Below are 27,654 nucleotides of genomic sequence, written 5' to 3'. Positions count from 1 at the left end.
CTGTTTGCTGTTGTGTGTATATTGTTTTTCATACCGTACAAAAATAAGGCTACCAAATAGCCTTGACTGTCATTTTCAGATATGATGACACGATGCAAACTGGAACCCAAATTTCAAGATCATTAATTACCAACTTTACCAGTTTACTTATTTATTAACATATTAACTTTTCACACAATCCACTTATACCAACCACAGTACAAGGCATCACAGAATGTAAAAACTTATTTTGGGGGTCTTTACTATGATGGTTTGCTTGGACTGCTGGAATATAGGTATTTCTAGTAATATTTCGATTTTTTTAAACAATCATAGCACATGAAAAAATAGTGTATATGGTGATGCTTTCCATTTTTAAAATATGTATTTTAATAGGTGTTTTTCAATGATTGTCCATTTGCATTCCTCACTGAGTGGCATCACTCTGAAGGGATGATGTGCTAATTCCTCATCTCAAAGGTCTGGTCTTCCTGCTTCACCATTGGCTCCAAGTAGTGGGACCTCCATAGAAATTCAGCTTCATCCCCAGTGGCATTGGTTCTCAACACATGGCTCATGGGGGCAAATTTCCCTCCTCATTGCCCCTGGACTTTGTTGACATTTTGAGAGCCAGGTCACGGCCATTTTCAAGAGCGAATTTTAACTGCTGGTATAATAGTTTTTAATGTTGCCTGAGCTGACCTGGAGAGTGATTTAAATACAGTGACAACAGAGTGGGTCACTCTGAGCTGCACTTGTGGAGCAATGAAACGGAGCAAGGTCTTTTGCATGGCAGTTACCTTTGGAGCACAAGGTGAGACTGCCTGCCAATCAGATGAAGTGCCTTCAGGACAAATGAGAGGACCCAGCAGTGAGGCTGGGATAATGTTAGGATTGCAGGGCTGCCAGAGTGCCCAGGGAGCTGGTCCACAGTCACTGTTTACACACTGCTGGAGAGAGTATTCATCCTGGATGTGGTCCCACCACTGGATAGGTCTCACACAGAGCCCAGCCAGCAGCCAAGTAGGGAGACCCACTGTGTGCCACTGGGGCTGGGACTGCCGGTAGTGCTGCCACCATCCAGTGCGTCATTAGAAAAAAAACAAAAAAACAACAATACATCAAAAGGAACACAAAAACTGTCTATCCTAAGTACCCTGCACATATGGACTGGCTGCAGAAGGCATTTAACAGTATCAAGCAGCTCAGAGGTGAAAAGGGGGTTAGCTTCATTATAATATCTGTGTTTTGGTAAAGAGACTTCAACAATACTCATAGCTTAGAGAATATAAACATAAACAGGTCGAATACTCAGCTGACTGCAGTGCTGAACCTGCTGACCCTTTCTTATCTTACAGGGCTAGATGAAAAACGACTGATGTGAGTGGTATGTTAATTTTTGTTTACCTCAGTATGTTCACTGACCTAAATGTGAGATTTGTTTACCACTCTTGGAATAACTTCTAACAAGCAGCTAGCAGCTCTGTGAGGATTACTGAGAGGGACATGTCTGAGACATTTTAAAAAAAAAACAAAAATGTCAACCTCAGGGTGGCACAAGAGTGAAAAGAGAGATCCCCAAAGACAGTAGTATTTATCAACAGGGGACCATGTATGTCTATACTAAATACCATAGCAATGCATTAAATAATTGTTGAGATACTCTATTAAATGTGGCAACTCTCTTAAATGCCAGACTTATCTGTTTTGTGGTGTCTATACTGGAAACAGCATCAAGCAAAAGAGGTTTAAATATTTATGTGCTGAAGAAAATAGTGACCCAATATCAAAACCCGACCTTAAAAGTATTGAGCCACTTGGTACAGTCTGCAGTCATTAACACAATGAAGCTGAGTGGGTGGTTAAAACAGAGAAAAACACTTGTCGAACAATGATACAATGTGATTTTTCCAGCGTGTGGAGTTACATCCAAAAAACTGCTAATTAATTCCAATCATGAATTATTGCTAAATGTGGGTTTCAATAAACAATGAATCTTCACTTATGTATGAATAATTTTGCCGTTGGTATGCATGAGTGGAACAGGATTTCCTAGCTACAGTCAAGTAAGGTTGGGTTGTGTTATTTTTGCGTAAACTGATAAAGCCACTTGGTGTTTTAGCTTCTTTTTTTTTACTGTAAGTTTTTAATCCAGGGTTGTTTGGACTGGATTTACAAGAGGCAAACCAACAGACCTCCAATCTTTGTAGAACTTTTGCTTTGCTGCACTTGTGTTGTACCCACCGTGTACTCGGCTTTACCTTGTTGTCAATCTTGACTTTGTAAAATTAAGCTTGTTAATGCCTGTTGAACATTTCCTGGTCCTTGGTACCTCTACAAACACACCATGCAACTGTACAGGATGTTTACTGATATTATGAGGTTCCACCATCCATCCTGTTTGTCTTCTTCCACCGTTTGGGAGATCTGGAAGGTCTGACTTAATTACAATACATGGTGAAAATTATAGGGTGAAACACTGGAAACAGAATGAGCTTTCCATCTCTCCAACTCATACATTTCTCATTACAGCCTCAGAGTCCAAGTGATATTGTCACATTACCTGAATTGAATTTTTCAACGGGGAGTGGATACGATGCTTTGCGTAATTACAGTGTGTACTGATGGGCCTTCGTCATCTTTTTGCAGCAAAGGCTCACGCTGATAGCAGGGTACAAGCCTGACAAAAAGTCCAAAAGAATGCATATGTCTATATCAGGTTTACACACATTTGCAGCGTGAAGATATAGACTTCAACACTTATTAACTGCTTCTTATCACCTCCTTTAATCAGGATCAGTGATTGATTCAACAAGAATCAACAAGAACAAATGAAAATTTGTCTTGTTCATTTGAAAAGATTGATATCTACCAATCTCCCATGCTTCCCCAAGGTCCACTAGTACTGCCTCCTGAAAGGACTGAGTCAGGACTAAAGTGAGGAAGAGGTTTTCCCTTTGAACCCTGTCTCTCCTTAAAATAAGAGAGTCACCTAGGAGCAAAGTGCATAGCCAAACTCTTAACTCACAGCTTTATTGATTTTTTGGAGGGTGCATCATCTTTTTTTATCTTTAAGGGGAATATTTAATATTCTTTTTTCTTTTGTTATTTCATTGTAGCTCATTTCCCTAGTTTTCCAGTGTTGCAGGCAATGTAATTTCATAAATAGCTGATTAAACCTCCTAATATGAATGCATTTACAGAACATGTGGACTCTGTTTTAGCCTGGGTTAACCTTGCTGATTGCAGGGCTTGTTTTACATTGGAGCTCACATCATTCAGAGTAATGGGTTTAGAGATGAGATTTGGCACTTGGACAGAACGGTAGTGAATCCATCCGTCCACCCGGCACTGCCCCTAGGAGAATGAAACACTGCAATGAGAAGGGAGAAGGGGGAGGGGGGTGATGTGTAATAGTGGAGAAAGTGCAATTCTATTTCCTAAAAGCTCCATCTGAAGACGCTTTACTCCATGTTTTACCCTGTGATTGTGCCAGCTCCACAAAGTCGATCAGTCCCTGCCCTGAGCTGACCACAGAGAAAATTTTAGCACCACTGCCACCAGGCCTTCCCCAAGCCTGAGACACAAAGTGTCACAATTACACAGCCCCTTATGTCACAAGCTATCAGTCATTATATTATATAAAACCATTTTGCCATCAGGGGGAATAGATGTTCTTGCTTCACCTTAAAAAAAAAAAAAACACAGTCCCAGGCAGCCTGAGACTAACATGGCAGCACACATGTGAATATTTGATTGTGTGCATGGGCATAAATGGATGTGTGCGCCTCCTTCCAAGTCTCTAAATGAACCTGGACTCAGGTAACCTTTCCAGCTGATTAATATGATGGGGACATGCAGCAGCATATCTTGTCTCTTCAACTCAATGTCCTGGTGTCACACTAGCCCTGAAGACCACTGTCGCTTCTCATTTGTCACCACCTAAATAAGAACATAAATATCCTTTACTCGACTTTTCCCACGTTATGGAAACCCCCTTCCCCTGTAGCTGCTCCTTATATCACATAAAAAGTTCACCTTATGACAAGCAGGTGTCATATCTTCAGCTTTCATCAGGATTTAATATAGAGTGTCATACAGATATGTATAGCAGACTGATAGGTATGGTGAACAGCCATTTTGTTTCTATTAAGGATGTGATTTCAATTTAATATAATGGTCCTACAATATTTGTTTTCTGCCTGATCTAAAAAAAGAGTCCAAGGAAGACAGGGAGAAGGAGTGAAAAAGAGTGGGTGAGTGATTGTGCCAACTGCTGAGAGAACTGAGACTGAAAATGTATTTGATACTTATGTAATGTAATTCTGTGTAATTCCGTGGGTTAACAGCGATGTGGTTGGAGCTACAGCATCAGACTGGAGACTGCAGTCTCATATGAAGTAGTCCAGCCTTTGGTGGATCCACTTCGTATGTACACAAACACACACACACACACACACACACACACACACACACACACACACACACAGGCACGCATACAGTATCTTGGTGATTTGCTATTGCATTTTATTACTGCATTTGTAATGACCACAGTGGGGAAGCGGAACAAGACTACATTAAATGCTAGCAGTGTGTGCAATAGAGAGGAAAAAGGAGATTTAGCCATAAGCTCTTTCACTGTATCAAATTTACCAAGCCTTGTAGATTCCTTGTCAAGTGAGCTTAGTTCTTAACCCAGACGTAAAAATGCATTTCTGTTCTGAGTATGGACATGATATGGTCATTGTTGGATGAGGGTGTAGTTATGTAAATATGAGACAGGAGGAGAAAGAGAGACAGCGTCTGTGCTCATGTGTGTATCTGTAGAAACTCATGTACTCATATGACTCTTCTGCACCCTCTCATGTGAGGTGACACAGGTTGAAATCATGACCCATCCTTTTTCATTAATGCTGGGCTCTAGTGTGCAGACTCTGCACACCAGGAAACAGGTGTTGTTCTAAATGTTATGAAGTGATCTGGTTTTGCAATGTGCATGCATCTCAGGAGTTGCATGTTTTTTCTAACTTCGTTCATCATGCCAGTGTCTTTTTGACAAATAAGAATTCCTGAGTGTTCAAATGTTTCAGTGTTGAATAAAACCTCTGGTGCTCCACGTTTGGAAATTTCCTTATTGGAATTCGGTTAGCGCGGCCATGTCAATGCAGCGTATGCTAAGCACTTAAATACCAGGGTGTCAAGATGAAATGTTTTTAAATTAATCATGACTGATAATTTCCTCATTTAAAGCTAACTGGAGAATTACACTGTTCATCTTCCCTGCAAGACCTTCCCACTTGACATGCTGCCATCTTGCCATCTCTGAACCGTCAGGAAGAGAATCTGACTAATTAAATCGCCACGACCAAACACGTCTGCAGTGCGAGCAACATTGTTGTTGAAGCCCTGCAAAAACTAATATTTGGCCCTGATGCGGAGCAAGCAGCGCCAGCAATACCTTAAAGCCAATAACTCGAAATCACAAGAGGGATGAGGGGGAGGATGCTTCCCCCTTATCTTCAGCCCCTCTAACCCTTAAGGGCTTCATTGTTCCCAGGAAAGCGTGTGGAGGTGTCAGAGTCGTATGATGTGCCAAATGTTTCTTCTTCTTCTGGCTGCAGATTCGTTGTGATAGTTATTCTCTGTCTGCACGGAGAGCAGAAAGCATGCATGACTTGCTGTGGGAAGGCAAGAGTACACAGGAGGTAGCCAAAGTGAGCCATGCAAATGTGACAGTATGGGACCTTCCAGGCACAGACAGACAAAAAAGGAAAATTCACATGGATGCACATGCAAACACACAGTGGTTAAACACAAAAGGGAAAAAATATACACAATACACAAGCAGGCACGCAACTTTCACCCTCTCTTACATCCACTCTCATACACACAAACACACACAGCGTGACATGCTATTTGTTTAACTAGCAGTTTGCGTAGGAATAATTAAATGAGTGAAGTTATGGCAACACAGAATAATGAATCATTAAGTGTAAGCAAGAGAGACTTACATCTCACAGTGTTGCGCACACACTTTTCACATTAGCAGCCTCTTACAAGCCGTCAGACAGCAGGACCACCGTCTTTCATCTCCAAACAGAGAGGACACCAGCAGAGCTGGCTGGGGGGAGGGGGGGGGAGGGATACCAGGAGAGAAATTGGGATGCTGAAAGCAGTCAGAGATGAGAAAGAGGCTAGACTTGGATGATATATTTTGAGGAGAAATTGGGTTGTACGAAAAGTTAGAGGGAAGATGGATGAAGGGAAGGATGGGAAGGCACAAAGGAGAGAAGAGAAGGAATTACAAGTGGAGGGCGTAGATGGAGAGATGAGAGGAGATGTTAGTTAAGAAGCGGTGGTTTGTTTGGGTTGCTTTGTGCCCACCGAATGCCAGCGATGGTGGTTGATGTATTGATGCAAGTGAGCATGTCTGACAGCCATCCACTTAACTCAGTGACCTGTATCACAGCGCAGGGCCACAGCCACACAGTCCTTTAATCGGCCAAAAGAAAGTTGCTCATCAGCAGGAGCACTGTACCTCATCCAACGCACGCACACCTCTCTTCTTCACTGGCAAAAAGCTGCAGAGTGATGACTGCAGGCCTAATTACCAGGTCATACCCCTGTTTGACTATCCTTGAGCGTGAGGAGAGTGTTAAAATGGAAGGGTACAGAACAACAAACAGCAAATAAAAACAATTATGCAGATTGCGGATTTAGGTGTTGCTGGTTTCAAATTAATGGAAAAATTATGCTTTTGAGAGTCCCAACCTTTCAGTGGTTTAGTTTTCCTCATTTGAATTTACCAGAATTGTAACATTATCATTTTGCACCAGTACACTCTTGCAAACATTTCTGCCAGTGTTTTTCCTCTATTATTTCAAGTCTTGATTACTGTGAATGTAATTTTCTTCCCTGTCTGTAACTCATTTTCAAACACGAAATTACTGGCTAGTTGCAAAAGATCAGCTCTGCCTGTCCCTTTTAAAGGGGGCTTTTAAAAGAAGGCTCTGCTTGCAGTGCTGCTGTTGTGGTCGTGGGGGTTGTGGACGCCACCAACAGAGCAGCTCTTTAGCTTCCCTTCAAAGTGATGATAATAGCATTACAAATTATATGTTCTCTGTGCATCCAAGCCATCATAAATTCATTGAGCTGTAGTAAAGAGCTACCTCCAATGACCCTCATACCACCAAAGTCACTGTCAGATGGCAAGGCAAGTGAGAACGGCAGCACTTCAGGAACCCATGGGTTGTTTTGTCCATCTAAGACAAGTATTGAAGCAGAGTTGTCTATTTTAGCCAGCGGTATGATGCGTTATTGAGAGGGTAGCTGAGGGTATTGGGGGGGAAGGAAATAGATGGAGAGGCTAAGTGACAGAGCGGAGCAGCTGGATATGAACTATTGAGCCACTCCAAAAAGCTGCTCGCAGTAGACCACTTAACAGATGCCCTCCTCTTGTCAGAAGTTGATATTTAAGTGAGGTTGAGTAGTGTTCAACTCAGTTCAACTTTGCCATGAAGTGTACATCAGGGAAACTTGAACGACATTCTTAGACATCCTTCTGAATTTATGTGGGGTATCATTTTTGTTATCATCTGTTTACTCTGTAACCAGGCATTACTTCCAAACCACGAACGATATCATTAGCTAACTATCTTGCTGTGTAGTTGCTTATTTCCCCACTGTAAGGGAGCTGATTCTGGGTGCCGCTATGTTTGGGCTACCGTTAGCTTTATTATCTGAGTTAGAGAGTTTAACCTCCACTAACCCCAGCCAAACCTGTCACAGAAGTCAATCGAGAGATTGTTCGGTACTTGTCCTCAAATAATTTTTTTCTTTTGACAGTTTAAAAATAAAAACTACAAAGTGTAAATCTAATCTATGTTGCTGGTCAAGTTGAGCTTTTCCGTAGTGAGCCTCCAAACCAGGGTTATATTAGTATTAACGTTAATTAGCTAACGCTGGCTGGCCACATGTAATAGAACTTAAAAATGGACAAGTGTAGCAAGAGTAGCTGGGAGGGCAGGGTTTAGTGAATGGTCAAGTATGCACAAAGCAACAAAAAAAATTGACTTTAAGCTATAAAGCTATCCTAATTGTCCACTTGTAGAACACAGCTGGAGATCTGAGAATTGCTTTGCTTAAATTCCAAGGGAAAATGAGACTGTAGTCACGAGGGGAATCACTAGCCATACCTGCCTTTAACTCATAAGTAATTTGTGACCACACAGACAGCCCTCTGATAGGGAGGCGGAGGAAACGCTTTAGGAATGAAGCAACAGCTGCTTAATATCTACTGCCTAATATAATAATGGGTACAGCCATCAAACAAGTATTTAAGGGGTAAATTGTCAAAGAAATCAGGCCAGTTCAGTGTAATCTACTCTACTCTTCACATGCTGTGCAGCCCGTTCTACTCTGTAGGCTGTGACTGAAGCAGAAGATTATGTCCTCAGCCATAGTATATTAAAGACAACATCATGAAAATTTAATAACGTGGGACCTTAAATAGAAAATGACATTTTCCACTCTGCCTGTACCATTTCCTTGACATGCTGTCTGGTGAAACTCTAGACTTGAGTTATTTTGTAATATTCACTAGTCTTTGTTTCATGCCTGGACAAAAACAACACGTCTTGATTATTTTACATGACAGTTCACCAGAACACAAACTGGGGAGAAAATCCAGAGAACTGTATATAAAGCTGCATTGCAGTGTTAAGGCACAACAGGATAGGGGATAGGAGTAGGGGTGGGGGGTATTTTTTTGTCATCTTGCATTTGCTGCTGAAATTGTCGATACCTGGGTCTTGAGGGGGCATGAGATGTGTGTGCCGGTCTTGAGTAATGAGTATCCCTTGGGCCTGGAGCCTGAGCTCGGAGCTGTGTTAAGCGTGGCTGCATGGATGGGAAGGGCCAGCTAAATGAAGGGCCTGGCAAAGAGTTCTTGTCCATACTGTAATCACAACTCTATCTGGCTCTGCATGTGCAATGTGCTGAGCTCAGATGTCTCTTATCAGGGAAAGCATGGTCCAGAGGGCAGTCAGCTCAAACCCATGCATTAATCCTCCCATGTGGAAGAGGGCTCAATCTCCAGCGATGGCACTTGCGCGCTGTGATCCCTCTTAGCTTGCTGTGATCATTTTGGCTTAAATCCTGCTTTAAACATTTACCTTTAACCCAGTGTTCTCATACACAAACGCCAAATGTCAAAGTTGTGCTTAATAAAAAATAATGAGGGCTACCCAGGTTAATGTTTAGTTGAGGCATTTTTCAGTCCTTGAAGTTGCAAATGCTCATAATGCAACCGAATAGACAAACGCGCTGTTGCAGACTTGTCTATTTGGTTGTGTTATGTGTACTTGTGGCGCACGTGTTAGTCAAATTGATGAGGATGTTTTCTTAATTTGCTTGTGTCTTGTCTATTTGAATGTGTTTTCTGAAGTTGTGGTGTGTTCAGCTCTCTGGGCCACTGTACATCACAGATAAAAAGATTTTCTCTATTTACTCAGTGTGTTGCTTAAGAGCTGTTGTCTCCTAACAGCTGTTTAAGTCTAAACTAATAAATCATGTCTTAGCTTGTCAAACGCACTGCGTCTGTGCCGTGGTTAACCAGCCCAGGAGCACAAAATATTAGCACAGATTCATATACTGTATTCTCACCTTGTGTTGTATGTGCCTATGTCATCATATACATACACAACGGTTTTGAAGAGGCAGGTGTGTGTCTGTGTAGCTAAATAGTTGCTCATATCGTCAAATGAATAGACAGAAGGTCACAGGTGATCAGTTTTCTTTTTTGTTTTTAAAATCCACAGCTAATATTTGTTTTTGAATTACAACCTCTTTTTTTATGGTGTATCTCAAATCAGAAATTCTTTGCTAACAGCGTAATTGGCTGAGTAATCCCGTTGCTGCATTTCCCAGTATGAGCTGTATCAAATCAGTGTCACTTTGAGTATCTTCTACATTTGTTTTACTAAGCAAAATAACTATGCCCTGCAGCTATGTTTACTCCTGTGGAAGCACTGTATAGAAGAAATCCATGAGCAGGGGGGAAAAAAAAAATGTGTAGAGGCGTCTTTTTGAACAGTGCTCACTAATTACCGATGCTGCATCCTGTTGCATACAATAGATTACTCTGGACTCCCCCCAGTGCTCTTGATTATTTCAAAACACACAAGCAAACTCAGGGAATATGTTTCATTATTAAAAATGCCTTCAACATGACGCACTTCCATCATCGCAGATGCCTCTAGAATTTCAGTGCCCATTTCCCTTTAATGACGTGGTTCTTATTTTAGAATGTCGTCTTCATGCTCTGTGTTTATGTTATCTGTTTTGAATCGTGCATCGAGCCCACGACAGACGAAGAAGAGGGTAAGGTCCTTGTCTCTGCTTCCTATTCTTTGTCAGCACATTTCAAAGCTAATACGATCTGTTCTGTGTGGTGTGTTCCTCATACGCTATAACCCCGCAAATTCAGTCAACGTTTGAAAAGGTGCAACTGTAAGCAGAAATATGGTGGGGGTAGTCAACAGGCCTGTCAGAATACAAAATGGAGGTGTGTGGTGTAAAGCTGCAGGCAGTTGTGGATCAGACAGGGAGGACCTCTGACCCTGATTTCCAGGCTGTCACAGATGTTGACACCCTGCGGATTCAGCTTGTCAATGTAATGCAGACATGCAAACCCTCAATGTCATTCTGTTCCGCCTGGAGCTTAGGATGCACCTAAATCTAGACATAGATCAGGAATGCATTAAATATCTGACTGTGCAGCAAACGTGGTCATGTGACCAAAACGGTGATCCCAGATCAGTTTCGCTATTCGTAGAAGCTTTAAGAATACAACCCTAGAGGCTTGTTTAATAGCGTGTAGCATATATCCATTAAAACTCCTCTTCTGAATGTGTCAGCTTTCCTGTGATTTGTGGAGACAATCACAGCTCACAGAGGCTGCCTTCTGATCATTTCTTGGGCAAAAGCTGAAAACATATAAAAAAAAAAAAAAAAAAGAGAGACTGCCAGTCGAAGGCAAAAATAGTATCTATTAATGATGCCACTAATGATAGACAAATCATAATTACAATTCATGGCAGCAATACACTTTCCAGTGCTGTCAAGCTACAATATTCCCTGCATTTTCACTTCCTTGATTTAGTGGTTGGGGATAAATAAAATATGAAACATTATGTTTACCAGCACGAGCTATTACAGCAGATTAAATTTCATTTAGCCCTACAAGGTTGAAAGTATTGTGTTGCGCGTATTTGCTCACACATTATCCTTAAATATGTTTGCGCGTCCCCTTCCCTCTGCACTCACCTTGAGTAACAAAATTCTTGGCTGTAATGAATTGCAGGATGAAATTTGAGCTGATATTATGAATATTAATGTGGATGCAGCACAAAAGCCAGAGAGAGTGGAGTGGAACTGTTGGACTGGAAAGTCAGATATCTGCTGTCCGCACTACTGAAAACGTAGTTTAGATAAAGGGCAGCGAGACCTTTACCTCCAGTGCTATTTGTTCTGTTGCATTTTAGAAAATGGCATGAGTCATAATGCAAGAACTGCTTTCTTCTGTGTGTGAACAACCTCAATGTCTCACCTGGTGGTATTATCAGGAATACCAAATGATTGCATGTGTGGTGGCTTATCAGAGAAATCTGGACTACTCCTCCACTCCCTGCACTCTGAATGCCTTAAAAACTTGTTAAGCTGATGGACTCCTCAGCCGTCACAAACTGGCGCTCACTTGTCATTATGTGAGGCGCAGGGCTTGTTAAAATCGATGATGACTGCGTGTTATGGTGGAAGAGTGAAGCTGAAGGACAGTCCTCTTCCCCCTAACGCTCTCTTGCGCTTTAACATTCTGCGCAGTGTCCAGTTGCTCTTTGCCTCCACCTGTGATGTGGCAGGAGTACCACAGCGGAGACAGGCTGGAGCCGAGCACAATCCGGACAGGCAATAAAACTCCTGACCAGCTGAATTAGGAATGGTTGACCCAGCTCACCCAGAATTCTTCATTTTTACCCCGCCACACTGGTGGACAGATTAACCCACATGCAAAAAAAGGGGCCAGACATGGACACACAGAGTGACATTAACTGCACTCTGACAGGTTAATATGAAGGTCACCGTCAGATAGACTTGTGTCATGTCAAGAGAAATGATAACATATAACCTGTCACTAGGAAGAGGATGACTGTCAGTTGTTGAATCATGCTGAATTTTGATCCTTGACTCTTACTCTCCTGCCTTTTGATGCTTGACCATTACTTCCCCCTCATTCTGACCACTGTGTGATGCAGTGTCAGTGGCTTTACAGGTATACATGATGATGAGCTTACTATCACTGTGGAGTAAACACAGGATCTATTTTTTTATTTCCATATGAATATAAATGAGTAGAGTAAAGAAGTAACTGAGGCTGTTTTTCGGCTCAGCTGAAGGTCAGTGTGTGAATAGAAAATGACAGGGTAGCGAATGTGTGAGTGTGAGTGTTTGTGAGCATGGCCGCGAGAGGTGACTGCATAAAATATACAGTTGTGTGTGTGCACTTCAGAGAGAGAGAGAGAGAGAGAGAGAGAGAGAGAGTGAGAGAGAGAGAGGAGATACTGCATTAAATGTAGTGAAACTCTGCAGGCAGACACGCCTCGCCTTAGCCCATATCTGGTTTCTTATGTGGGCACATAGAGTTAAAGATCTCCCGTGTTGCTGCCGCACTGTGTGTGTAACAGTAGAGCTGTGCTTTGGGACTGATGGAGTCTTTATATGAGGTCCACTGTCGCCCCTCTGCAACAGCTGCAAAATATTAGTTTTTACCTGGCCGAGGCTGCGAGGGAACATTATCAGATGTAGCCTGGCTCGGGCTTGCTTAACAAGCAACGATGTAATGTCTCGAAGAGGTGATAATGTTGTGAGTAAAGTCATTTGTGACAAGAACCGGGTGTACTTTAAAACATTTTCGCAGGTATATTGTATAAAAAGTCACTGCGTTTCTCTTGCTTGAGAAAATGAAATGACTTTCCGACCTATAATCTGTGCCTCCTGCAGTGGCACAAACAGTCGCCCTCAGCGAGCTGTTTGCCATGCAAAACCTCCCATTACATGAAGTAACGTTACTGTTTGATGTGTGCCGATTAGGATTTCAGCAGTGGGGAGGAGAAGCGGATGTTATAATCAATTGCCATGGGTGATGGGTCAGAGGAAAGCTATTTTCTGGCCTTAAATCATTTTCAGGGAGACCTTGTGCTCTTGAGAGTGATATAAAATTGATGATTGAGTGGCAGAGTGGCTCACATTTCCTTCCCAGTGACCTCTCTGCCTCTGAAGTTTTTGGGGCATGTCACCGCTAATCTTGTTAGAATTCATATTCAATCATTTCCTCTGAGAAAACGCATTCATTTACCCTGCTTATTTACATAGTGTATATTTATATGTATAAGCGCACAATGAATAATGTTAAACTCATTAATGCCCTGCATAAATAGCTTTTGCCTTCTTCATTATGTTGTGGGATTTGTCATTAAACAAAAATTATTTTCATTTCAATCATCTACAGGCAATTTCGTTCCAGTATCGCGCTGCCAAAAGCATGACATGGGGTGTGAGAATATTGAGTTAATTTATAATCATCAGTCCTCAAAGGGAATGTGCAGAACTGGGAGCCATCAGCACGAAATGTCTAAGTAGGTGAAATCAGAAAAGTAGCCGGAGCCAATTTCAGCTTGGACTCTGGAGAGACTCACTGTCTGCAGACTTTAATTAAGAATATTTGGCAGCTCAGCAACTGCTCTCTATCTTATGTGCGTAACAAATGTTGCAGTAGCTGATATTCAGAGTAATAGATTACTTTATCGTTTGGTAAACTTTTAAATTAAGTTGTTTTATCACTGCCGTCTACATCATGTTGCTGGAGGACTGCAAATTCCATTTTCTGCTTGGGGAACCCATAAGACCATATGGGATTTCACAGGGAATAGCTACTATATGTATGAGTATATTATGGCCAACTTTGTAATTTCATGTTTTTGTGTATCTGTGTATCCTCCTGAGACGGCACAAGAGTGAGGCAGTGTGTGTGTTTCAGTATTTAGCAGGAGATGGAAGAGACTCCTCGTGTTTTGTTCCACAACTGTTTTCATTCTCCCAGCCGTGGAGGTGAAGAGGCTATGCATGTTGCGCCGTGTTGTTTACATAAAACATCAATCAGCTGTAGTTTGTTCTCCCCTCTTTGCCGTATGATATTGTAGTCTGTTTAGACAGGAGCTCCATCTCTCAGACTGCAGCAGCAGGGATTTACTATTTTATGGAAAACAAAGAGATGTGCAGACACTGGCATGACTTCCAAGTGCTACGATTTTATGTGGCGTGAGGATTTATCTGTTGCTTTACCAGCAGTTGTTGATTCATATCTGGAGATTGCCCCACAAACACAATGACATGGCAGCTGTTTCTTTAGAGGAGGGCATTAATCCACAGCAGGGCAGTTCCTGTAAAAGTGAAGGGATCCAGGGCATTTTGCCACAGTCTGCTACCTTTATCCTCCTCTCCTCTCCTCTCCTCTCCTCTCCTCTCCTCTCCTCTCCTCTGTGATGTGTCTTTTTGCTGGTCTGTTGCCCTGTCTCTCTCTGGATAGTAGTGACAGAGAGGCTGCTCATGAATGACCATGGCCATATTGACAGTGTCTTCTGTGCCAGGGGCCAGACCCCATGTCCCTAGTTCAAACACACACACACACACACACACACACACACACACACACACACACACACACTCACTCACACACAAACGCACACACGCTCACACATGGACTGGTCAGGCTTGCCATATTGAGGGGAGGTGCTTCCCAGCTGGTCGGATTTGAGCTGCTCTTGTGGGCCATTTTCTTCTCTCTGCAGGTTTCCAACATACTTAGTTGGATCTTTTTGTTTTTTGTTTTTTGTTTTTCTTTTTAGATTAAATTTCTTACTCTGTCCCACTCTTTCTCTCTCTCTCTCTCTCTCTTGTTATATGTGGGCGTGCAAATACTGTTTTCTGATGAGATTATGTTAATGAGAAAATGCTATATGTCATAGGCAGCTCGAGATCAAGCAGTGATCAGTACGCCTGAGGTAGAAACAACAGTCTCAGAGATGGAGATGAGATGTCTTCGTTGTGCCCACAATGGTAAAGCTCCTCAGGCGTTCTGTTGTGCCTTTAATCCATCGTCGCCTTTGAATTGTCAGCCAGCAGCCGTGGCGCTGAGTAGCAAGGATCGCAGAGAGAAGATGAATACTTTGCCAGTCCGTGCTCCATCTTTCCTCTCGCATCTTGTATCTCCGACTGCCTTCTGTCCAACTCCAGCTCTCTCCATCTTCATCTCCGCACAGCAGCGCCGCTTACTCCTCCTTTGTTTGCATTTCAGCAACAGCCAACTAAAATATTAATGAACCCCATCTGACCCCTCATCACTGTGTCAGCAGCTTCTTTAACGTTCCTTCAGAGAGGCACCGCGTTCATCTGCTTATTGACCGGTGCTCATGTTGGACACATGATGCAGACATGTGCTGTGCGTGGCACCAGCTGTTTCCCACCCTCTTGTGGGGCAGGAACTACAGATAAAACCATGATGTTGACCTTAGTCCCCACAGAGACTGACCCTTTAATCCCACTGCATGGATAGACAGATCATACTCTGTATGTTGTCTCAGACAACATAGTGGTATCCACCACAGCACAGCCATTCTGACAACACACGGAGAGAAAGGGCATCTCTAACTGTGACAGGAGGGAGGCACTGGGACCTCCATAAGTTCACAGCACATGCTGTATGCCTGATTGTCTCTAATAGTCCGTGTGTTTGTCTCCCTCCTACTCCTTCCCTTTTTTACGTCCCAACCCTTTAGTTCCCAGAGGACATTTTTGTCTCCAGCATGCCCTATAACCTGTTTCCCTGAAATGCAGGAGGAGATTTAAGCTGGTGTTGGATTGCTTATCAGGTGCCACACAAACACAGTTCACCCACAGGGCTTTGGGCTTTTAGAGCAAAGACAGATCTGACCACCATAAATTCTTGTTCCTCCGCAGCCTTAAATAGTGTTTATGTTGCGCCAGCGGCATCCACAGGTTATGGAAACTTGAGCTCTGAGGGGCATCGCTTCCATTGCGGTTGCCATTTTTTCCATATGACTTGGACTCGTAATGATAACTGCATCCTCTTCAACCCATCTCTCTTTCACTTCCTACCTCACATAAAAGACCCATCACCTGTTTCCCTTTTCACTCTTGGCCCACAGGGTCAGTAAGTGTTACTCACACTGTACTACAGAGGCAGTACATTCAGAAAAAGACAGTGCTTTTCCTCGTCTTTCCTTTTCTGTCGTTCTTTTCGTTTAATGTGTTATCACAACCTCTTTGTACATGGCTGTAATTGTGCCAATTATTTTCTTCACATTTTTCAAGGTATTCAGTATTTTGTACAGTGTCTAGATTTGCTAATTATGCGTGTGATCTCACCTAACCTCAAGGCTAAAACTCTCACTGAATGTGTTGTTCCTGCAGGAAGAAGGCAAAAACCGCTGAGGTGATTGATTGAGGTGAGGAGAGCTGATGCTATCTTCCTGCCTCACAGTCGATCTAGCAGCTTTGTGTATGTACCAGGAGGGCTAAGTGGTACGGTGGAAATCAATACCACAATGTTAATAATCTTTTAATGGACTGGTATATCAGCTAAAATAATGCTGATCAAAATCTGATCCCTTCATTGCTGTACTCTGCTGTGTTTTGTCCTCTTCAGCCTTATGTTGCAGAGCCTCTTCTTTAAGAAACCCAGGCTACAGTGCAGCATCCCAGTGCGTAAGCCTGGGAAAATAAGAATGTATGAAAAATATTATTTGAGCGCCAAAGGGAGCGGCTCTGAGTTCAGACGCTGAGGTCGAAAAATACAGAGTCACTAAGCTTCGGCGCCAATAATCATTAGCAAAGCATGCAGATAACATTCAGCCCAGCAGCTTCTCATTTTTAGGTAGTGCTGAGAGTTGCTTTCGTCGTGTAAAATGACAAATGTCACCGGCTGTACATCATATCAGCTGTCACTATTAATTAAATTAAATTAACTTTACGACAGGCCTAAATTAAAGTTGCTGTGCTCTCTGCATGCCGCTGTCACTACTCGTCAAAGATAGTTTGTGAGGGAAGAAGCTCCTCTTCAGTTTCAGCAAACCCAACAGAGTTGAATGACGTAACTCTCAGGGTGGCATTCTCCCTAACATCAGTAATTTAAGCTTATGAACTTCATGTTTTTGAACCATGACCTTCAATACTTGAATCAGGAAGCTCATGAAATAATAAGATGCAATTTTAGGTAGTCTACACCTGTGCTTTTGCGATGTGTCGGATACATCAATCAACATTTAAGTAATGTAAATGGAAGTATCGGCAGATACCTAAAATGAAAAGAGAAAAACAGCTTAGTTTAGGACATCCCTACTTATTAATAATATTTTCTGATAGCAATGTATATATATTAATATAGCAAATGTCTTCAGAATTACGTATTAAATAATCACACTGTAAGCAGTGGACTGTGCTTCACTTATGCATCACAAGACCAAACTAAACCAATACCAAACCAATATTTGCAAAAACTGAACTGTACCATCGCCAATGTAGCACTGAAGAAACTCATCATACGTTTCAAAAAACCCCAAAGTCAAGTTTAATTAACTAAGAACTAGTAAATTGAGAAGCAATCCCTGAATTCAGTGACTCGCCCCACACATTTCACACAGTTATTGGTTCTCTTAAAATATTCTAAATATCATAAAGTCTGCACTGTTGAACAGCTATTCCACTCCACTGAGCAGCATGGGGATTCATACATCGTACTGCTCCAGACGTCACAGGCATTTGACCCCTCTGTGACAGCCTGTATTGAACCAGACTTTAGTGCACTGTGATAGTACGTTGCATTTCAATGGCAAGGGACACTTTCTGATCTAAATGCTAATGTAGTATCCTGTAGTTGGAGTATACTCACTTTACTTGTAAAACCCTGCTTGTCTCATGTGTCCTGCCTCATCTCCCACAGCTCTGATGGACGTGCCTGCAGGAATTAAGTTTAGATTGGGGCTTGGCTGCAGAACTGGCTGCTGGGGCTTTGGGGCTTTATGTGTATTTAATTTTATATGGGTGTGTGAGTGTGTGTATGTGTGGACACCCTGTGTGCACCTCTGTGTCTTTCTCTAGGTTTATTGATGTCAACACTGTTGCTTTTTCACTCAAACCCTGACAAGGGCCACAAACATTGGTCTCTGGTTCTCAGCAGTGGGTTCTTTTCTCACAGTGTGAGTGTCAGGGGTTTTCCCGCTTGAGAGGTTGAATAAACATACACAAAACTGTTTGGCGTGTTGGCGTGAGCACATGATAAACGTCCACTGGAACAGTGTCTAGCTTTGTAGATAGTCAGTCTACCCGAGCTTCATACTTCTAAATGTGGTTTACAGCATTTGACCTTGTGGATCAGAGCTCAATCCTTTCCAGCTTTAGCCCCATTATCTGGAGCCCGCACATGCTATCACATTTGGGTCTTTAGGGGAGTGTGATGTCATAAATGTCCTAATTAACACCCTTTCCAGACACCTTTATTGACTTTTGGTTGCAAATCACCCAAGAATGACTGAAGAATGGCAGCACTGTCTGGCCAGCCTCCTCTCAGAGGGTAATACTCAGAGCATCATAAAAGGGCAAGATAGACCCATAAATATCAAACCAGATTGACACCTGATTTTAATTTGATTTTGGAGACGAGGCAGACATCAGAATGAATAGCTTGTTAGCTCACCCGCATATCACAGAGTATTCTCTGACCAGAAGTCAGTGCAAATATGTCCTCATCCTCTTGTATATTTACTTTGTCCTTTGGCTGTTGAGGTTCCTCAACATATACGGTCGTCACTGGTCTTGCCATGTTGTCTGTGGTGTCTGTTTGCATCCACAGCAACAGACCCGGCCCAAACGTTCAGAGGATCTAAGATCCACTGGCAGTGACATATTGAGTGGGAGGAAACCCTTTGTAGTTTTAATCCTCTCCTTATGCTCAGGCCTTGATCATACATTCTCACCAGGATCATGTGCTGTCGCATGTCATACGCTGTATGTCTGCAGGTCTGATATGGTTTCAGATTGACTGGTCAAAGATATGCAGCACAAATTCCTTGTGTAATATGAGCAAAGACAAATTAGCTAGTAATTATCTGGTAGGCATTCTTTTTGTTGTTGTTACATGTGTGAAAAGCAGCAGTGCTCCTTTTTGAATGGTTGAACTACTGTCTTAAAAAAGATATCAGCTCCATCTTCATGTACTGTCATTCTCTTTTTTAAAACATCACACTTTCATAAAGTTTCCTCGATTGACTGACTCTATTGAAGCTCGTTTTATTTTTGGGATGCTGTCATGTGTGAGGTGACCTTGTGACTGTGGCTGTGATTGTCATGATTCAATTCCACTCAGTAAATTAGAGACATTCAGTCGCAGGCTATCAAAGAGATCAAGAAAAAAAAACACTGCCATTTTCCCCATGAAAGACATGATTCTGTTCGTTAATTCAGCTAAAAATAATGGGCCTATGTTTTGATTCCTCCTAGAGGCATCTTGGCGCCTGGAAGGTGATTGACTGAAAACATCTGTTCTATATCAAATTAAAAAGAAAACTGGATTGAATCTCTTTTGTACTAAAAACAAACTTCTTGAGTTCAAGAACACTTAATCACCTACCAAAACACCAAAGTAGATATTTTTAAGAAGCAGCCAAAAAACGTTCACCTCCGCCTTCGAACTTTAGACATTTTCATCTCATACGTCCACGTGTAGTTATATCATCTGTTTTGAAGTCTATGGTCTTTCATCCAGTGACATTTTCGGGGAAATGAGTTTCATAGATGATCAGGGCTGCATTTAATGTTTTTAGATTTAGATACAGCTATCAATTATGTTTTGATTAAGAGACTGATTAGTCACGCAGTCTATAAAATGTCAAAAATAATGACAAAAGATACAAGTGGCCAGAGCCAGAAAAACAGACGGTCTTCATTTTAGAGCATATGAAATCAGAGAACAGCAAATAAAATCAGAGAACAGCAAGCATCAAGGAAAAAATCTACCAAAAAAAACCAAACATCTGATGTAATGACCAAAAGCTAAAGCATTCAAACAAACACACACACACACACATAGTCTTACCGGACACAAATCATATATTATGTTGTGGTATCAAAAAACATTCTCACAAGCAAACTCGGCTTTCATACAGAAACTACTCTGTCATTTTTTTCGAGGCCACAGATGAAGTGCACCGAAGACCCACTTTGTCAAAGTGATATTTCAGCTCATAATACAAAGCAATATATAACATGAGTGGGTTTCTTTCATTTTTATTTTATTTTTTAAAGCTAGCATTCCCCATTCATATTCTGTCTGTTTGTCTTCTTCTGTTGTACATCTAGCTGGACCTTCCTCTGGCTGTAGCTGCTGGTATTCAGCCATCAGAGTTATTATGTTATTATTAGTTATTATGCAGTTACCATGTTTGCTTCAAAGCAATTACAAGTTCACATGCTGGACATCACGTTGTAGCGGAGATCTCCAAACGGGACTTTACTGATAGAAATGAAGTATTCCAGCTTCTAGTTAAAAGTGTAAACTGGCACAAACGGCCAATAAAGTCCCAGCGTTAAGGCTGTAACAGACTTTACAGACATATTGATGCAGTATTTTTGAAATGGATTGTACATTAAAGGGAATTTCACCAGTTTTACACATAAAGGTTAATGTACTTGAAATGAGACTGATATTCTGAAAATTTCTGCACAGTGTCCTCTGCTGCTCTGCAAGGAGCAGAAAAAAATGTACTCCAATGAGATAATAGTGATATCATCAGGGTTATTCATAGCTGCGTGTTCATTTTCGACCGCAACTGACCTCAACTACTTCGACTGATTGATGGTCAATAAAAAGACTGCAGTCAAGTCGCACGCATTTTATTTCCTGTAGCATCAGTAAGCTAAGGACACTGGCAAATCTGGCTGCGTGCACACCTGTTCTGTGGTTTTTTATTAAAAAAGTAGGAGTGTTACCCTCAATGTGTCAGACTGTTTTTGCGAAACCTCTGCACACTGTTTACTCACCCAAAAAATATGTTGCTCTAAAATATTTTCAGGCCAGACACGAGTCTTTTGACACGCATAAAATTAAATCTAAGTATGAAAACATCAAGAGCGATGGGTAAAGGTGTATGGGGCAAAGTCACATATTGAATACCTACTAGAGTAACATGTTTAGAGAGATAACATTTTTTATTTCTTTCTGTTTTCCTGAGAACCACAGACTTAAGAATACTATGAAAAACACAAGGCCGTCCTATTGCCAGGGGGTGAGAAGAAAATAAATCTAAAGGATAAAAAGATATGACCTGTGAGGGCATTACTTCTTTTACAATAACAAACTCCTGAACTAAACTGATTTTACAGCTTTCCTGCAAGAAATGAAAACTATAGTGTTGGTGCCCATATGTAAATAATGAGCTGCCAGAGGGAGGAGATCAAATAAATTGCATCCCCTTTAGCAGACATAACAAAAGGAGATAACATACCTGAGGTTCTCGGAATAAAAATGTAGAACACGTCAAGCATGTCAGTGAAGCCTGAAGCCGATTGGAACAAAACTCTGTCGTCACAGAGGCGGTTCCCGACCGGTGCAGCTAGAGGAGAGCAACTGACTCAGCAAACTGTATGCTCCTTGCTCCCGTGAGGTTTTAATGTCATGTGACATGGTGAAAGTTGAACCAGATTTCTAACCAGCATGCATTGCTTTAAGTTCAGCATGCATCACGTTAAGTCGGCACCACATTAAGTCAAACGCACCTTATGTTCGGGCTTGGACGCTATGAATGCGAAAGATGTGGGTGTTTAGCAGGCAGGGAGGGTCTGACAGAGACTCTATCCAGTTGCATTATGGGGAATTTAGGATCCAGTATTTCTGATGCTTAACTCGCACTAGGAGCTAAAGTCAGGATAACTTAGCCACTGCGTCTTATTTTTAATCTGTCTTTATGAACCTCTGCCTAGGTGCACAGGCTGAGCTGACAAGACAACCTACAATAACTGAGTGTATATCCCCATAAAACTACAACAGGAAGTAAGTATGATGTATGATGATAAAGAAGAAGATAAAGTCGCTCTAAATTAGTCCATTTAGGACAGATTTAAAGCCACTAAACCCTGCCAAATTCTTTGTAATGGGTGGGGTCGGAATGTTGTAGGGAAGATTATAGAAGGCTTGAAATGATGAAGTACCTTAACACAGTGCTGTGGAAAACATAGTGCTTTTTTTTGATACAGTATTTTTTCTAGCTTTCTCCTCCAACATAATCTTTGTCTCCGTTATGAACTGATCCAGCATATAATGAAGTTTATTTATCGAGTGCCATGTATTTAGTTTCTCTAAAAAATTACAAAATTACAAAACACATCTCCTGATGCCACCTTAACAAGGAACATAATCATATATTACTCATTTAAGGTTTAACTATTAGATGTAGGCAAATTAAAATGGGATTAGTTACATTTTATGGGTTAAATGACCCATTTGAAGATGCAGGAATATTTTCTTATGTTATGATAATATTGGAGGTCAGTATAAGCTACATCTGTGTTTCTAATGAAAGATGTCATTGCACAGGTCTTTGAGTAAATTTCACTCGACCCCCTACTGTTTGCAGGATGGGATATCTGTTATGTAGACCACATACTGTAGTTGCATTTTTCTCCCTGCAAGTGATTACTTCTGTGCCTTCTAAGATTAGCCTCTTCTTCAATGGAGAAGTTGGTTGACATACACGCCTGACACCACTCAAGTCATATTATTTTTTCATAGTGCCCTGATTCAGGTTCATGGTTGTTTGCTTTCCATTACCTACTGTATAGTGTTATCTGAAGAGCTCTGAGAGAGTTCAAATTGGCTCTTTCTGAACTCTAATCTTGTCTGTCTTTGTGTAACATACACATGTTAAAGGTTGCCACTTCTGAGAAAATGTTTGAGTGCAATCATATTTCACTCAACCACTCACCCGCCCTTCTCACAGCCCAGGCTCTCTGCTCTGGTGTGCTCTGCTGCTGCTCCGCATATTTGTCGTCTTCTCTCTGAGCCTCAACTCCTCTGTGTCATACAACAGACATCCATTTCTCCCCAGTCTTTCTTTGTCTCTCTCTCTCCCTCTTTCTTTACCCCCTCAAACTATAATGCAGCAGCGCAGAGCCCCGTTGCTTTGGATGTCGATGGATGGATCTGTGCTCAGCTCAGAAGGGAACAGGCTCGGACGTGTCCTTCAGGGTACTTGACGAATCAGTAACATGCACACGAAGAGCCCCCCTGAGCTCTGGTAAATACGTGTAACTCCTAGAGAGAGCAGCACTGATACAGATTGTATTGAACCTGGAGTTAGGGGCCTGAAAGCGCATAGATTCTGACAGTCTTTGTAGCTTTTCACCTTCAAAAGAGCTGTAAGGGAAACCTCGTCGCTTGTACCTTGTGAGCAACTATTGTCATCATGTGTCATCATGTCTACCTTTGGCCGCTGTATTCAGAATAAATAATCATGTGGAGTCGCTGTCATTTACAGATAACAGATGAGATGAAACTAGATGAGCTATCAAAATACTGGTGTCAGATTAAAGTCCCCTTCAGTGTGTGAGATTCTGAATCTGCTGTAATCTTCCAGCTAATAAAAGCTTTTCAAAGCCACACAGAAACCTCCAAAAATGCACAATCAAGATGAAAAATAGACACACTTTTCATTCGTTCTTGAAAAGCAGACAATGTAGAAATATGTAATTTTCTCCTCACAACTGCAAGACTGTTGGCAATGGCAAAGTGATGGTTGTCAACTGTGTGAGGTTCTGTCTCTATGTAACACTGTAAGATACAGTTTTACTGTACAACCGGTTCACTTAGAGCAATCCTTTGAAATTTTGGGAAACACGTTTCTTGGCTTTGTAACCAAGATCAATACCACTGCGACATGCTGTAAATATAAGGCTACATCCAGTAGATTGTCAGCTTAGCTTATCTTAGTACAGCATAAAGACTGGACAAATGGGGAATCCGCTAACCTGGCTCAGTCCAACGGTGATCAAATTAATCTACCAGCTTGTCCAAAGCTCAGTCATTAACACTTATCTCATTGTGTAAATTAGTGAGCTTTGGTCAGACTTACTTCCAGCCTTTATGCTAAACTAAGCTAACTGACTGCTGGCTGTAGCCTCATATTTACCATAGAGACATTAGTGTGGTATGAATCTTCTCACTGCACTCACTGCAAGAAAGACAGTTAACATATTAAAAATTCATTTAAATGCATACTGCTGGATCCAGGTGTAAATGTGATTTCATATGCAAAGAACTGTAATATATTGTCATGTTTCTTTTGAACCATTGTTCTTTCTGTGTTTTTCCAAACACAATATCATGTGCTCCCTCAAGGCTGATTTTTACTCTACAATGGTGAAACGCAAGAGGGTTGGATTAGGTTGTCTATGTCAATTGGGTATTACTGGGTTTACCTTTAAGACCATTCAGTTGAATCTCTCCCTCCATCTGTCTGGAGGCTGAGCCATCACCGGCACACAGCTGACAGAAAACCGTTATCACAGCAGAACAATGTGCAGTCTAGTGGTAGACCTGTAGTAGCTAGACAGTACTGGAGGAAAAGAATCTGAGAGTCAATAAGGGCAATTATGCTGTTATTCCAATTGTTACGGTCTAGTGAGGGTAAAATTAAGCTCTGGCACGCTCACACAGATAGATGCAGCCTCGCAGTTGCCTCACAGTCACTACCTTGTGGATGCTTTGTTCTCTGATGTTATGCACATGTTTGGAGAGCTTGATAAATTTAAAATCAAAGCTCAGTAATAACTTGTCAGCTTGGTGCGTGAATCAGCAGGGCTATTCAGCATTTGACCCTGGCATTGCAGTGGAGAGTGTTCAGCATCTCAAAGAAACTATCCCCTTTCCATGCTTCAGATGGTGCCATAATTCCAAAGCCTGCGTGCTGCCAGTCCATTGGGTCCCCTTACATGGATGTGGGCAGTGCAGTGATGAGTAACACAGTCATAGCGTGACCAAACTGCAGCTCGGCACTGTCACCACCAACCGCATTAGAGGCAGCAAACCTAGTCTAGTGATCATTGCCTGATGTTTCAGGCTGCTTTTCACAAATATATGTGTTTTATATTTCACTAATCGGTGCAAGTACAGACCACAAATTAGAACGGTGTGAGTAGTTATTCTGGCATTTGAGAAGTCGCAGTTGTCGTGCAGTTGTCGTTGTGCAATCACTTGCAGTCAAAGCTCTTTGCATACAAAAGACCCTGCCAGCAATTTCACACAACCTTGCACACACACACACACACACACACAACCCTGCTACTCAACACATAATCCATTACTTATCTACAATTACCTTGACACTTCTTTTTTTTTTTTTTTTAAATTTGTTTGTTTGTTTTACTCTGTAGAACTCATCTCTGGCCTCTCAATTCCCCTGACAGCAGAGATGAAACTGCTGAACATGTATAGTCAAAGCAAACACAGTGATGGGCTTATTAAAGACACAGAGAGTGGAGAGGAGGAGCTCGGCTCTGGCTGCAGCTGCTGCATTGGTTGTCTGCTCAGCAGAGGGGAGGGGCTGAGGGAGAGAGAGGGAGAGAGCGTGAAAGAGAGAGAGAGAGTTGGGGGAGGAGGGAAGTGCTCTTGTTGGAAGATAGGGAATGCCCGTTAGTTGCGTCTGCCGATAATAGCACATCAACCAGAGCGCTGCTGTTGGGAGAGCAGAGCACAGGCAGTGCGGAGGACTGAGCCACTGAGCACAGAATGGTACACTAGAGAAGGCACGCTCCCTCAAAAAGAGACAGAGAGAGATAGAGCAAGGGGAAGACAGAGCGCATCAGAGCACGTTGAGAAGAGGGGGACAGAGCAGGAGGAGAAGAGAGTGAGGAGGGGAGAAAAAGTTACCCGGTCAGCAATTGAACGTGGAAGTGGAGCAGCTGAGACTCACTGGGGTCTCACTCCCACCGGAGCAACCCGGCACAGCAATAAGCAGCAGAGGAGGAGAGTGATATTACATGAGGGGATAGAGGGACTGCTGTAACTTCTTCCAAGAAAGACAGTCCGGTTATAAGGCGGTGGTAATGCCCCTCACAGGACCCTTCTGCACAGCTACTTCAGGACTATCACAGCAATACAGCAGCAGCAAGCAGAAGACACTTAAGCCTCCGAGAGGTGTCTGAGCAGTGCAGTTCTACTCACTTCTATACTGGAGACTTTCTGATCCAATTGTGCACTTTGAAGCGGATGTAGTTGTGTTTCTGTGAGGCTTTTATCTTTATTTGCTTCATAGTGTGAAGCGGTGGAGATTTGGAGGGCGAGTTGTTCTGTCCGCTCATCTCGGAGACTATGGTAGACTGTGCGTCAGGGAGCCCTTCATCAGCAGCTGCAGCCCTAGAGCATGGAGAAGTCCAGCAGTGAGGAGTCAGCCATTCACCGTAGCCCTTCCGTAGACAGCCGTGACTCCGACTTTGCTCAAGCCTCCACGTCTGGCCGCCCTTTTGGCGGCCGCGGGTTCACTGCCGGTGCTTTCTACGGCTCCACAGGGCCGCGCAAAAACGCACAGCAGGGGCAGGCTGGAGCAGCTGGAGCTGACGCCAGCACAGGAGACAAGTCCAACAGCAAGCACAGCTCACCTAAAGGCAGCAAATACGTTGTCTTTTACCTGGATCTATCCTTTGTGTTCCTTTTAGAATTCAAGAAGTGCAACATGGCTCGAGGCTGCCTCTGCTGCTTGAAGTATATGATGTTCATCTTCAATCTCATCTTCTGGGTAAGTGGCTCATTCATTTGTTTTGTTTTGTGTTCTGCTCATCATACTTGTTCACATTCATTTAGTTGATGATATGATAGCCAATGTGAAGGCTCAGTGTGTGATAAGGTTTTTTTTTTTTTATGTTAATCAGGAAAGATTATTGCAAAGTGATGGTTGTCAGTGCAATCACGCATTTCTAATTATTACATCAGGGTGTTTATGCCTGTTCCTCTCTGTGCATGTTGCTATTCCTGGATGTCATGACAGAGTCAGTGGCATTGCACCAGGTCTCCTTTTGTGTGTGACTGGTGAGGTTGGGAGGGGGTGGATGGTGGGTGGGTGAGGGTGTTGGATTGTGGAGGCAAGGAGGACATGGGTTCATTAGGGTCACTCATTCAGATGGTTATATGATTTACAGTGAACATGAAGTTGAAATGCTGCTTTTGGTATGCAAGTGAAATAGAATATACCTCTTCAGTGCAGTTACATTGATGAGCAACACAATATGCACCAGGGGGATATGAGCTGAGGTTGTCAGCAAGAGTTTCAAGTGATTCTGATTTGTGTGCTTCATTTTATTATGCAGTATTTTAATGAAACGTCTACGCTCTTGGGTAAAACCAGGATCAGTAATATAGAAAATTGTAATAATCGCAGCAAATGTCTAGAATCACTGTAATTGCTGTTATTATCTGTATTTAATGTTGTAATTATCTGTATTTGATGTAATTTGGTGTAATAGTGTTCTCCGTGCCCAAATTAGATTTCACCCAGAGAA

At 42.2% G+C, this 27,654-nt stretch overlaps 1 protein-coding gene and 1 long non-coding RNA gene across 5 annotated transcripts in view; one reads left to right on the top strand and one right to left on the bottom strand.

The window, feature by feature from the left end:
- Positions 1-27,654, top strand: part of tspan9a (tetraspanin 9a) — a 156,443-nt gene that overhangs the window by 63,107 nt on the left and 65,682 nt on the right. For 3 of the 4 annotated variants that reach the window (XM_071505056.1, XM_071505047.1, XM_071505039.1), the window contains one exon: positions 26,815-26,894. In XM_071505056.1, coding sequence (XP_071361157.1) covers positions 26,832-26,894 — 63 coding nt within the window. In that variant the 5' untranslated portion in view covers positions 26,815-26,831. Of the gene's footprint in view, positions 1-25,757; positions 26,895-27,654 lie in introns of those variants that run through there. The other variant, XM_071505031.1, reaches the window with a different exon arrangement.
- Positions 135-26,440, bottom strand: LOC139636764 (uncharacterized). Its single transcript, XR_011694460.1, has 2 exons — positions 26,324-26,440; positions 135-1,049 (listed from the first exon to the last, which is right to left on the bottom strand). It is a non-coding gene; the product is annotated as an uncharacterized lncRNA (long non-coding RNA).

This window comes from Trachinotus anak, unplaced genomic scaffold, assembly GCF_046630095.1.
Source record: "Trachinotus anak isolate AG129_WGS33_773 ecotype Australia unplaced genomic scaffold, CSIRO_AGI_Tana_v1 ptg000002l, whole genome shotgun sequence".
NCBI lineage: Eukaryota > Metazoa > Chordata > Actinopteri > Carangiformes > Carangidae > Trachinotus > Trachinotus anak.
The sequence above is the reverse complement of the archived record's forward strand: the minus strand, read 5'-3'. Positions and strand labels throughout refer to the sequence as shown.